Source organism: Rissa tridactyla, chromosome 8, assembly GCF_028500815.1.
Source record: "Rissa tridactyla isolate bRisTri1 chromosome 8, bRisTri1.patW.cur.20221130, whole genome shotgun sequence".
NCBI lineage: Eukaryota > Metazoa > Chordata > Aves > Charadriiformes > Laridae > Rissa > Rissa tridactyla.
Genome location: NC_071473.1, coordinates 22,084,775 through 22,098,233, shown reverse-complemented (window position 1 = coordinate 22,098,233; position 13,459 = coordinate 22,084,775). Strand labels below are relative to the sequence as shown.

Genomic DNA, 13,459 nt, shown 5'->3' with positions numbered 1-13,459 from the left:
AGCCTTGTCCTATCCCTACAGGCCCCGGAAAAAAGGTCTCTCTCCATTTTTCTTATAAGCCCACTTTACATATTGAAAAGCTGTAATAAGGTCTCCCGGGAGCTGCCTTTTCTCGAGGCTGAACAACCCCAACTCTTTCAGCCTGTCCTCATAGCAGAGGTGTTCCAATCCTCTGATCATTTTTGTGGCCCTCCTCTGGACCCACTCGAACAGGTCCATGTCTGTCTTGTATCGGGAACCCCAGAACTGGGTGCAGTACTCCACATGGTAGTCTCACGAAAGCAGAGGAGGAGGGGAGCATCACCTCCCTTGACCTGTTGGCCATGCTTCTTCTGATGCAGCCCAGGATACAGTTGGCTTTCTGGGCTGCAAGTGCACATTGCCAGTTCATATCCAATTTTTTTTGTCCACCAGCATTCCCTAAAGAGCTTCTCTGCATGACTGCTCTCAATTAATTCATCACCCAGTCTGTACTGATGCTGAGGATTGCCCTGATCCAGGCGCAGGACCTTGCATTTGTCTGTGTTGACCTTCATGAGGTTCACCCTGGCACACTCCTCAAGCCTGTCAAGGGTCTTCTGGATGGCATCCCTTCCCTCTAGCGAATCAACTGCACCACTCAGCTTGGTGTCACCTGCAAACCCGTTGAGGGTGCACCCAATCCCACTGTCTACGTCATCGTTAATAAAGATGTGGAAACAGTGAGGAAACGTTCACTGATGAAGAACCTCTTGACTTTCTAGGACTGAACAGAGCATGCTCTATCAAAGAGTCTATCACTTGAGAAAGATACAGTTACCTGACCAATTGGTTGTAGATATACAGCTGGAATTTGGGGTGTAGGTTGGGAAAACAGACACTGAGAGAAGCCCAGTGGTGAGACGTAAAGACAGAGAAGAAGTAGTGAACAGGAGAGCAGTGTCTACAAAATAAGGAGGAAGAGTTTAAAACTAATATAGCAAAAAAGGCAGAAAGAACGAGAAAAGGACAGCATCTAGCAAAGAACTTTAAAATTAATTGCATTTAACATTGTATAGTTATTACCCAACATTTGAAGTAGACAAACTATACACTGTTATGCAGAAGGTAATAGAACACATACACTTATAACACTTCATTTTCTGTTAATTAAAGGCAAGCTACTTTCACACAGCTATATTTTTCTTTAAATTTCGGAAGGAGTTTTATTACTTTGATGCAGACTTCCACGTGCACTGGTTAACATATATCAACCTGATCTTTTTGCAACTCTTGCTATTCTAATCATCGATAGAGTATATTATTAGCATCAAATAGCATGCTGGTTTTGCAGTATGAACAACTCTGCTGGTCTGAAACTTAAAACACATTTTCATTCACCTGGCGAAACCTCAGTAAAATTACTTCTCCAAAGGTAAGCACCAGTGAAAGGGCAAAAAAAAAAAAAAGATTAAATAATGTATTTTTAAAACATAAGCTATTCCAGAAAAGTCTGAGATATACCTGTATTTCAACTTGTAGCTGCTATTTTGTTTGGTTGGGGTTTTTTTTTTGTTTGTTTTTGTTTTGGATTTTTTTGCAACAAAGTGCAGACGGTCTCAGAATACTCAGGTATTGCCTCTTTCATTTGAAGTACTAACTGCGGAAAGATAATGCGTATTGGGTTTTTTTTTTTTTTTTTTTTAAAATCTACAAAACCTTACAGCTCTTGCTTAAAATGGTATTTCCCAAAGAATTACCATTTTAAGCTAATTCCTAATGAATTATCATATTTATAGAAAAATAGCATGCTCCATATAGCTCTATTAACTACAATGCAAGCTAAGAAGAATATTAAGAAAAAGCAAAAGAAAATGAGCATTTAATCAGTTCTTCTATTGCTCAGATTATCATTAAAATTGCATATGCAAGGAAAGCAAGGGGAAGTGGTTAATTCTCTTTGACAGAGCATGCTCCTGTTCACATGCAGGCTACACAGATCAATTAATTAAAACAGAACTACTCTTTCACTCCCCTTTTAGAGAAATACTAAAGCTGTCTCATAAGTAAAAAAAACCAAAGGATTTCCACATTGCCATGGAGTACAGCAAATCCAGCACAGCAGGCTTTCCATATTCCTTCCTCTAGTTGCTTTGTACTTGTCATTCAGCTTCTTTCCTTATACCATATCTCACAACCTGACCGGTTCCCTTCAAACAGCAGCTTCCTATCATTACACCCCAAACCAAACGTCTTACTCTATTAATAGTAATTCTTATGCTTTTTTACAAATAAGGACATTAGAAAAAAAGGTATCAAGTTGGCACTGTTTGTCAATCAATAAGCACTGCTATCACTATCAAAATACCTGCAAAAGGTGTGCCAAAACAAGACAATCAGGAAGATCTATTTCTAGGGAATCATTTATGTTTACACAAAATGCTACTTTCTTTGAACATATACAGCAATCCAAGACAAAACCATAGAAACAAAAATACAGGACCACATACTTTACATCACACAAAACTTCCACTTGTTTCTCCTAAAAGCAATTGTTTCAGCTCAAATCCTGCTATCCACCTTTTGAAAAGTATTCTCCAGGCGAGTAATATTTTGGACTGACGATTAAATCTACCTTTTGAAAAGTATTCTCCAGGTAAGCAATATTTTGGACTGACGATTAAAACATCTTTAAGAGCAGAACATGCTTCATATCTACTGCTATCCCTTGTAACAGTAAGAACAATTATTTATTAAAATGTAATTCTTTCTCCAATCATTAAGTGTTGCTTAAAAATGAAGGCACTTGGAAAAAATAAGATTTAAAAAAAATAATATTGACAAAAACACTACTTGGTAAAAAAGCATAGGAAGTCTTGAATATGAAAGTGTATTTGTCATTTCTTATACTATTAATGCAGTATTAATACAATGTCAAAATTCATAAGCTGTGGCTTGGTTTTGTAACACTATATCACCATTTGAAATTCTGTATGCTGAATCTTGGACGGAAAAAAACAAGATAAAGACCCTTTTTTTAACAAAAATAAGATCAGAAGAAAAATCTTTTTTTCTTGAAACCCTAGGAGTCAATATGGCCTACAGAGCCCATCCTTTTCAAGTCCCCGTCTTAAGCCGTTTACTAACCTCAAAATATACTTTGAGAAGGAGTCAGCTGCTAGAACGATGGGGTGGTTTTCACATGACTTGGAATGCCAAGAGTGTAGTTTTGGTAATATGATGCTTCAGAAACTTGAAATAATTTATTTTGGTTTTTGAGTTTACCAGATCCTATCAGAAGAGTCTGAATAACAGCAATCAATTCAGGCTAACACATGAAGATCACGTTAACTAGAACGTTTTTGCTTTTATTCTAGTTACACCAAATCCCTACTTATTACTACTACTGGTTTTTATCTTCATTGTATACAAGTACATATGGACTAAAATATAGTGATCTACCTTGGTTATAAGTTCAAAAAAATTTTTAAACAAAGACTATTCCTTGCAGTAACTGGCAGTGGCCAGACTTCCAATGGATTAGTCTCAAGTAAGAATTTAAGGCTTCGAACTACTGAGCACATGCTGGTACAGCATTTGGGATGTTTAGTTCAGGCAAAGTAATTCCTACACTGAAAAGATGCAGAAACAATTTTTGATTCAAAACAATTTAACAGGTGAAATCAACAGATTCAGTCTTAGTTTTCAGACCCAGGAACCGCACATATACCTCATTACTTCCTCTGAAGACTAACAACTGTTTTCAACTTTTTTTCCAACCTGTGGAGCATACAGGAGGAAAAGAAAGTTCTTATTAACTGCCTGTCTGCTCAGTCACACACGTACCACCTCCATTAATTAAGAAAATACTTGGAGAATTCATCCCTAGCTGATTTTAATGCAGTTAGAAATGCAGTTCAACAGCTGTTAGAAATCACGTGCCCAACAAGCTCAATGACTTTCTGTGAGCCAGATCTCAAAATCAGTTAGTAGGTTTTGCATAAGACTATTGCTATTTGTAACTTATGCTTTTAAAAATAAAAATTGGTACTGTAATACTGCAGTCTCACTCTCTATATTTTTTCCCTTTAAAATAAAAGGGGAGATAGAAAATACAGGCACCACTTTGACCATTTGACTTCGGGGCTCCCGTTGCAAGAGGAACTCTGACAAGATGTACCATCAAGCTGGAGCCTGTTCAAGTTCCTTGTACATACAAACATCAAAATCTTTTAAACTGATGCGCTTTTAAAACCAATCTTCTACAATAAAACCTCGACCACGCAGTCTGCCAGGTAACGTTTGAATCTCAGTATTCATGTGAGAACTGTAGCCTTTAAAATATTATATTCAAAGATCAATATTACTGCTATTACTGCTTCTAATCAACTGTTTTTCAGGTAACTCAGATCAAAGTGTATGTGATATCAATACCTCTGTAATTTTTCTGATGGCCACTGTTAGTGCAGATACTGTCCAAACCTACTCGTCCTATTAAAATAGTCAATTTTTGTATAAGAAAAAAGAAAATTAGTTACTTTTCATCCATTCTGCTGCGCATTTTCTTAAGCTTCTGCATAATGCTGCTAGTCTCACTGCTGGAGATTGAGATTGGGGAAGGGCTGCGTGTCTCTGCATCAGTTGGAAGCGGGCTAGAACCATTGCTCTGCTTGATGTCATCCTCACTGTGAAGTTCCTGCAATTAAGTGTTAAAAAAACATAATCAACATTGAAAGTAGGAAAAGTTACTCTACCATCTTTTTAAAAATCGTGTTAATTGAGCTCTACTTCTCCCCAGAATATATCAAATACTTCAGATAAGTCTGTCCACCTGCAAGCGGACATTTTCCAACTTTATTTTTAATTGACACAAAGTTTGTTAGTACATCCCGTTTCTCCACAATTTAAGTTCTCCCCTAACTGTATCTAGAACAAAAAAAAAAACCCACCAGAATTCAGCTACCCAGACAGGAAACCAATTTTTTCTATACCACTATTATTTAACTTCTGAGTCCTCAAAATTTGGTAAGGAGGCAGAGACCATTACCAAAATCCCATCTTGCTATCTCATAAAGCAGATGCAGGAAACTTAGTTGTAATGACACTAATACACACACAAAGCAGAAAGTTTTGGGTTTAGCACTTACATTTAGTATTTTGGGGTCTGACAAATAATGAAACAAAATGAGAGTCTGAGAGATCTAAGCATCAAAAACCTGATATTTACAAGGTCATTAGTTAAGCTTGAGCATTAACAAACGTCACCTACTGCCCAGTTAAAACATTTTATAACTTCTCCAAATACATTTCCTTAAACATAAAATTGCTAAGATAAAGAGGATGAGATCGTTTGAGGCAGACAAAACTTCCAAGTGATAGGTCTGATCTAGTAGCGTCCCATTCCTATAAACACTGAAGTCAGATACCAGCAGCACAGCCCACGAGGGAAGACTCCAGCTTGTGTACTGAACACTCACCAGCTTGTTTTCTCCTGCAGATTTTAGTTTTTCCTGCAGTTTCATTGTAGTCTGACGGATTCGTTCTATTTCCGCCTGCTGTTTAAGGATCAGCTGTCTCTCCTTCCGAGCAGCCTTGTTAGCCTCTTGAAGACGCTTAATTTCTGCCTTTTAGATATAAAAGATTAAGTATAAGAACTCTGACAGACAGCTCTCAAGAACACACTCTAAAGCTGCCACAGTGTCCTTGCTATGCGTTTAAAATTACTGCAGTTATATGATGAAGTAACCAGCCTGAACTTCAGCAGCAAAGAACAGAAGATCTAAGTCTCAAGCAGTGAGATTACTGATACAGAAGGACCCTTTAAAACAATGTGTTAAATACTACTGAAATGCACATAAAAATTATTGGTAAGAAATACTGCTAGCTTCCTATCCAAAAGCCTGTTACGGAGTTTTCTCAATTCTTAGCTTTTACAGTGTCTGAAACATTTAATGGCTACACAGGGGTTTCAAGGGGATTTTCCTAGAGGGCATCAGTACCTTTTCCTGCTGTAATCTCAGCAGCAGACCACGCTGTCTCTTTCGAATGGGAGGCATCTTATCATCCTCTCCCTTGTCTCGCAAATGCCTGCAAATAGATAGGAAGAAAGACTTAAATAAGAAAAAAGTGCAAAACAATGAGCCTTTTACTCAATAAAGTAAAAAAAAAAAAGTTTACTTTTCCTAACCTGCAGAAGAGTATATGCCTGTACTGCATCATTGGCATGCTCTATAGCGGAATATTTTGTAGTGTTTAAACAGACACGCACATTGAAAAGGCCAGTGCAGGTAATATGAGATCTCACATGAATGGGCAGAAGCTCTGCAGATGCTCATGCCCACCGTTTGAGAAAGTCAAAAGGAAGGACACTTGGGTCACTACCTCACCATCCTATGTCAAACCCACAGCGACAAGAAATTGGAAGAAAACGTCTGGTGAACAATGGTACTCTCATGCAGAGAGTGACTATGGAAAAGTATTATTGATTAAATCTGGCCACCACTGCTTAGTGGTGGGCAGGTACTTCACTAGGTACTTCAAGTGGCATTCCAGGACAAAGCACATGTTAGGTTGGAAACAAATCATCAAGTACAACACACATTCAGATTCACAAAATTTGGCCTGACTCAACTAAAATGACCTCAGACAGACATCAAGCAAACAAAGGTAGAACTGTTTGACAGTTTTATACCTTCTTGACTTAGGATTTGTAGAGTAATGGTTGGGAACTACCTTCTCCAATTCACAATAAACATCCAATGTTCTACTGTTTCAATGAAATTCTCTGTTATCAAACTGCATTCAGTGTAAACATCAAAGCACACTTACAAACTGGGTTCTACTCTTTCCAAGTGACAATAACATTTGTATAGATTACTGACATCAGAAGATTAGCTCAACCATTGATACTTAATAAGGGAGGGGTGGGGTGGAAGCAAAACCTAACAAAAAAAATTCAAGTAGAAGTACAGGAAAACAGTCAGTCAGCAACTGTGTGTATATATACATATATATATTTAGAGCTGTCTCACTTTTTCTGGTGTTCCAGCCAAGCTAATTCCGCCTTGGTCTTCTCTTTCAGAGCCTTCTCCCGGAGCCGAAGCAGTGAGGACTGATGAGCTGCTCGCATCTCCTCCTCTTTCATGTATTGTCTTACCATCTCCATGGTAAACTTAGAGAAACTGTCTTGCCCCCCAGAGAATGGCATGCTTAGCTCCTAGAAGGCAAGACAAATTTGGCATGATTTGATAATACAGAAATTCCAAGGCATTTTCCAATTATGAAGTGTGTGTGTGTGTATATACGCACACATAAAAACAAGAAGGAAAGCTGTTTTTTTCTCTGAGCTTTGTGAAGACCAGCTTTTTCCGCCTTGGGCTGCGTGACGGTTTTGGACCATCCCCTCTTGGGCCAGAGAGATGAAGCATCCTCATGTACTTCCGAGCTGTGCTTAGGCATAGTAGGAAGACTTAATTCACTGGGCTTTTATAACCTACCTCAAAGTCACTCCTCTTCTCCAAAGCCACAAGAGAACAGGTAGAGGCCTGGACGGACTGCTCCATAAGTCAGTCATTGCACTTGTATAACAGTGACATACAGCATGATTCATACAACTCAATGTTTTGAGATGCTCAAAGAACCACAGTGAGGAAAAGAACCCTAAAGTTTGCAAACACAACTAAGAATAGCTCATTTGAACCTCATGAGCTCAACCATTTTAGTTCAATTAATTTACCTGAACTACGGTTGCTTGACCTACCTTGATAGAGGACAGAGCTGTTTTTTCTGGGGAGACTTCCTCATCAGAATCATCACGATTACCCCGTTTCTTCTCCAAGTTATTTCTGCGATGACTCTCAGAGGGCAGCAAAGACCGAAAAGACTTTTCCTCAATTTCATCCTCTGTCATGGACTCATCAAATTTCAGGGAATACTCTGTTGCAACAGAAGCGGAATCTGAGGGAGAAATCAGGGAAGTGGTTTTACGCTCAGGTATGTACCATGAATGCAGTTTTACTCTGTCTCATCTCAGTAAAATTGGGGGGGGAGGGGAGGAGCAGGAAAGAAAGGGAGATAACTACTTTAATGCATAAAAATGGATGTTTAGAAGAGTGACCTTGAGATAGAGGGCATCATGAAAAACTGTTGTCTGGCTTCAAAAGACGTAACAGACTTCCATACACAGGTATAACCACAATTCTGGGGCTGCTAAAACATTTGGCATTCAGCCTGCATATTCAGCAAGTGAACATTTGGCTCCAGCTAGCACAGCAGAAAGTAGAACGGCCCACAGGCTCCATCACACTGATGTGTAGAATTTCAAAGGGTCCCATTCTCTATTACCTCTTCAGAAGCTACCAATTCACCTGGGGCTCAGCTTCCTTCACACATACTCCCTCATTTATTTCAGAAACTAATTCTGAAACGGCACCTCCCTCCCCCCTTACCTTCAGATTCATCACATACAAACAAAACAGCTAACCTTTTTCATCTGGCAGTGATAAAATACTATCACTCGGCAAGGAATCATCCACACCAGTATGAGCCTGCTCTTCGATACTGCTAGTTATCTTTTCACGACGGGAAAGCTTTTTCTCATTCTCCTTAGAAGATGGAACTGAAGGACTCTCTTGGCGGCTGCTGGTACTACTGTGTTATCAAGAGATAATTTTTTTTAAAATTACTTTGCACATTTCAAAATCTTTATATTGCATTACTACTCTAAATGCCATGATTAACATCCCAGCAATAACCTACATGCAGAGGCTTTGGTTTTGTTTTTAAAATGCAGCTTGGCTACCTTAAAATTCCAAGCCTCATCAAGCTGCTGACTGACAGCAGAACTTGTTATTTTTATTCTACCTTAAAATGCAAGTTGTTTGTAGGTATGCATACCCTCCACCTGGCAATGAGTACTGATGATAAACCACTGCAAACATCTCTCCTTACAATTTTTAAATGGATGATTTTAAACGAAATAGCAATACTGTTTTAAATTAGAAGAACTACAGAGGACAAAATCATTCCAGACGGTCAAGATCAGAGAAGGGCTGTGAGAAACTTCATGGGACCTAACTAGATCAGGTAAGCGAACAGGAAACAAAAAACTAAAATGCAGTATTAAACACAGGCAAGATACTGAAAAAGTAACACCAGAAATGATTCAAAACCTCAGGCAAGCAGCATTCCAGGCACTTCATGTAAAATCTCAAGCCAGTGCAAAACAGCAGCGAATACAAAAACCTGAACAAAATGGCCAGATGCACAGAGAACAGAATAGAAAATAATGCACGTTACAGAGTAGGCACTTCTACAGGTCTCTGCACTGTATTTTCAGAATATATGTTCCAGTCTATGTTCTAGTCCATTTCAAAACAACACAGAGCAAAACGAGAAAGGCACAAAACGCAAATGTTTAGGACAAGGAAAAAGACTCAGATAAACAGAGACTTAAAGTGACTTTTAGGTTACAAAGGTGATGCGATAGAAGTATGCAGGTAGGCCACAGCACAGAAATCAGAATAATCTCAGCTCAACAATTTCTGAAGGTGTTTCATCCAACCAAAGTCAAGGCCACATCCAAGTTCTGAACACCTCTTCAGCCTCTCTTTTACATCATGTAAACCTGTCTCCTAATCATCTTGGTGGCTGACCACTAGACGTGTCAGTACGTTAACATCTTCTCTTTACCAAAGAGCCCAAAACTGGACACTGCGTTCCAGATACAGTCTCACAAGAGCTAAGCAGGGGGAATAACCATTTCCCTTCACCTGCTTGCTAGACTCTTGCTAATGAGAAAGCAGATGTGGAACTCAATTATTCTTAAGTTACAAAAGAGAAAAAAGTGTCCAATTAGGACAAACACAGCAAATTCAAAACCAAAGATATTAACACACAACATACTATTACACTGCGGACCACAATGTAGTAGGATTTTTAGTTAAAGACAAAGCAAATTCTGGTAGGCATGTAAACCTTCAAGCTCATGAATATAAGACAGGGTTACTCGTTGAAAGTTTAATACTGACTACCTCTTTTTAAAACATACATCGAAGGAATTATCTTTATATTCTGTTGTACTTCAGTTCTTATTTATAGCAAAAAAAACCCTGTGTAATCTAAACTCTTCTTACCTCTGATCATGAACCTTTGATCTTGAGGACTCTGAATAACTATCAAACATTGGTGAGTATGTCTGTTTTGAGTCACCTCTCTCCTCTTTACCTTGCGATATGGCACCAGACTCACATTTCCTGAGAAAGGGAAGAGTTTTGAGTAAATCTGCATTGTCTTAAACAATAACAATAATACAGTTTGCACAAGCTTTCATCAGTTTACTAGAAGCAGTAACAGCTAAAATTTCTGAAGAGATCACTTAAGGCTCAGACTAGTTGTATCATCCTACAAAATGTTTAGAGCGTCTTTTTCTATTAATACAGAGCTTCAGAGAACCAGTTAATGTCACCTTTGGCGTACGCTATTAAGGGCATAAAAATGGAATCTAAAGTCTTCTTCTTAAATGCTCACTCATTATGACATCTTAAAATTTTCTTCAAGAATAGGTGAAGTAAAACCTAACAAATTCTACTTCCCCCTTCTTTAGATGTGAAACATGAGGCAAAACCTGTTTGTATCAGTTCGGGCTCTCAGTTGTTTCATGAACTCTGAATGATGCTGCCGCTGGTGGTCAAACAAGGTGGTAACTGGAGCAGCTGGAGCGCTGACAGTATCCGAGATCTGTGCTCGTGCTAACTCTGTCATCTGAGTACAACAAAAAACAAAGGAATACAATGTGCTTATCAGCATCAAAATGATTTCGAAAGAGAAAATAGTCATCCTCGCAGGCAATTTACTGATTTATAGGACAAATGTGTAAGACATCGTTTTGCAATGGTTTGTAATTACGTACATGTCAGTTTTGGTTGTAGGAGGTGCATATTGCTCTGTAAATACATACTCCTTAATTTATTCACAGTGGAGTTATTGATACGAAACTGCAGACATGCAAGATACTACTTACTGTATCGTTCTAATCAAGTTAACCAAACTCTGATCAAGAGAATCATCCCCACATAATAAAACATTCCGGACTTACCATTACAATTAATTAAAAAAAAAAAACCACAAAAAAACCAAAAACCCAACAAATAACAGAAATAATGTCCTCTTTTTCACTTGAGTGCATCCTGACCAAAGAACAAGAAATATTATTTCCATTCCAAAGGAAGCAACAGGTTTAAATTCCAATATCATGCAAACTGCCAGGTCTAAAATTGGCAGCATTAATCAACAAACAGCCAGAATTTTCTCCTTTTTAATGTATGGTAGTCACTGTGTACCTGACTAGAAATAAGAACTTCTTCAGGAATCACAGCAGAGAACACTGATTTTTAGAAGCTTTAGAATTTAATATTTTTCTTCTTGTTCAAAGCTCTGCTTCTCACAGAGCAAGGAACTCTGGTGGGTTTTGAAGGTAGGAATAAGCTGTATTTCAATAACTTCCAATAAACATACTGAGTTTCTCCATTAATTCATCAATTAGTGTATAAAGTAATTATAACACATAAAATTTAATAAAAACAAGTGAATGATTTTTTAAAAATTGGATTGTTTGTATACATCACCCCTTTTTTATCCTTCATTAGTATGACAGTCAAGTCTAAGCAAAAAAACTTATGTAGTAGCATGCTATATTATCTCTTTTGCATAAGATAAACTTCTAATTGAAAGCAATGCAGAAAATTAACTCCATTCCTTTATACATTGGAAATTACAGTGTGCATCCAAAAATATCCCAGCACATTGGTGATCAGCATTTCCATTGCCGTTAAAATAAATGGTTATTCAACTGAATATCAGGAGTCACTGTGAACACAGACGGAAAAGCTACTCTGCTAGCCCATCATCGCCGAGCAGGTCATCCCCATCAACCTCTCCACTAGCACCTCTTACTCTTGGATTTCAAACTTAAAGCAAGACAAGAGGTTAAAATCTTACACCAAATAAAAGCTGTCGCTGTTTCTTCTTACCTCGTTTCTTAATTGGTTTCCAGCCACTTCGGCTCTATAAAAGACGACCTCGCTACCTGCTATCAACAGCCCCTGCATGTATCTCAGATGCCTGACCTTTTCTGCTCCTTTAATGTAACTCATTCTTGTCTATTCAAAAATATTCACATATTTGGCAAAGCCCAGAACGAGTAGATCAGTATTATTCTGCAGTCCCATTACCTATCATAAAAAGAAGTATGAGCACCAGCACGTGCTTAAGCTGCGAAGAAACAGTTAATGTTCATTTCCATCAGCCTTCTGCACTCCATCCCATAACATTAATCCACAGTTATTGCGATTGCTAAACTATGAAGAAGCAAAGGCATTTTTTGGTTACTGTGTTTCTTACCTATGTGTGAAGCAGCTGCTACATGTTAGAAACAAGTACAAAAACTGATAAACTGATCTATAAAATTGAAAACTAATAAATATTTTGTACGCCACAAGAATGAAGACACTCAAAAAAAGAAAACTTCAAACTCTGAACCAAGGTAAAAGCTCTGCTGAAGATCCTCCCCACTCTTTTTTTTTATTTATTTGTTGGTCTCCTACCTTCAAAAGTAATCAAGATTGCAGTTTCCCTGCTTTTCTAATTTAATTTGCATATGAAACAGATACAGGATTGATCCCTGATGGAGTGCAACTCTTACAAATTAAAGATGATGTGTTCACTATCATCAATCTCTCCTGCAAGAGCAAACTTCTGAACAGTTCATTAACTGGAAGATCATAAGAACAGTGAACAGGGATTTAAGGCTGCTGACTGACTTCTATGTAAGGATGCCAGAAAAGCTCCTCTAAAGTCCTATCTTTTGTCACATTATGAAGGTAAGAAGTTGCACCGAGAATGACACTGAACAGCGAACAACCAAGAGGCAAAAAAATATTCAAAATAACAGTGAAATCAGAACAGCTTTTTCCTTTCTCTCAGGACCTTACCTCCCGGATCTGGTGAGCTGCATCTGTAGCGAGAAGCGCAGTTTCCGCCTGTTTGGCTGCAGCTTTGCACGCGGTCTCTTGTACAGCCTCCTGCCGTGACTGGACCAGATGCTGCAGTGACTCTGCATGGACCTATGCAGAAAACACAGCCAGTTCAGCTCTTCAAAATTTTCTGGCTATAATAACTACAGTTTTCTGTCTCAAAATCTGGGGGGGGAAAGTTTGAAATTGGCCCTTAAGAGAAGAGCTTTTTTTCAGTGTATTAAACCCCTTCACCACTTCCACATGTTCACAGCTTCAAATTAAGAATGCTCATAGGCACGGATTTACTTACAGCATTTTGCCTCTTACACACTCCACATTTTTTGAAGGGCAGCATTACCTGAGCTGCCTTCTGCCTTGCCTCGTCCAGTTGTCTCTGACTTTCTAAAGCTTCTTGTTCGGCCTTGATTTTCAAAAGGGCCAAATCCCGTTCATGGCGCTGCTGCTGTGCCTACAGATCAGGAAAACAA

General features: G+C 38.4%; 1 protein-coding gene across 17 annotated transcripts in view; it reads right to left on the bottom strand.

The window, feature by feature from the left end:
* Positions 1–13,459, bottom strand: part of CEP350 (centrosomal protein 350) — a 95,876-nt gene that overhangs the window by 27,138 nt on the left and 55,279 nt on the right. For 11 of the 17 annotated variants that reach the window (XR_008468214.1, XM_054212853.1, XM_054212854.1 and 8 more), the window contains 11 exons: positions 13,282–13,440; positions 12,948–13,079; positions 10,583–10,719; positions 10,092–10,211; positions 8,441–8,607; positions 7,718–7,914; positions 6,990–7,174; positions 5,958–6,045; positions 5,436–5,582; positions 4,497–4,654; positions 800–922 (listed from right to left, as the gene is read on the bottom strand). Coding sequence is in view for 16 of the 17 variants with exons in the window: in XM_054212853.1 (XP_054068828.1) it covers positions 800–922; positions 4,497–4,654; positions 5,436–5,582; positions 5,958–6,045; positions 6,990–7,174; positions 7,718–7,914; positions 8,441–8,607; positions 10,092–10,211; positions 10,583–10,719; positions 12,948–13,079; positions 13,282–13,440 (1,613 nt within the window). In the remaining variant the exon portion in view is untranslated. The remainder of the gene's footprint in view (positions 1–799; positions 923–4,496; positions 4,655–5,435; positions 5,583–5,957; positions 6,046–6,989; positions 7,175–7,717; positions 7,915–8,440; positions 8,608–10,091; positions 10,212–10,582; positions 10,720–12,947; positions 13,080–13,281; positions 13,441–13,459) is intronic. The other 6 variants (XM_054212857.1, XM_054212865.1, XM_054212867.1 and 3 more) reach the window with 4 other exon arrangements.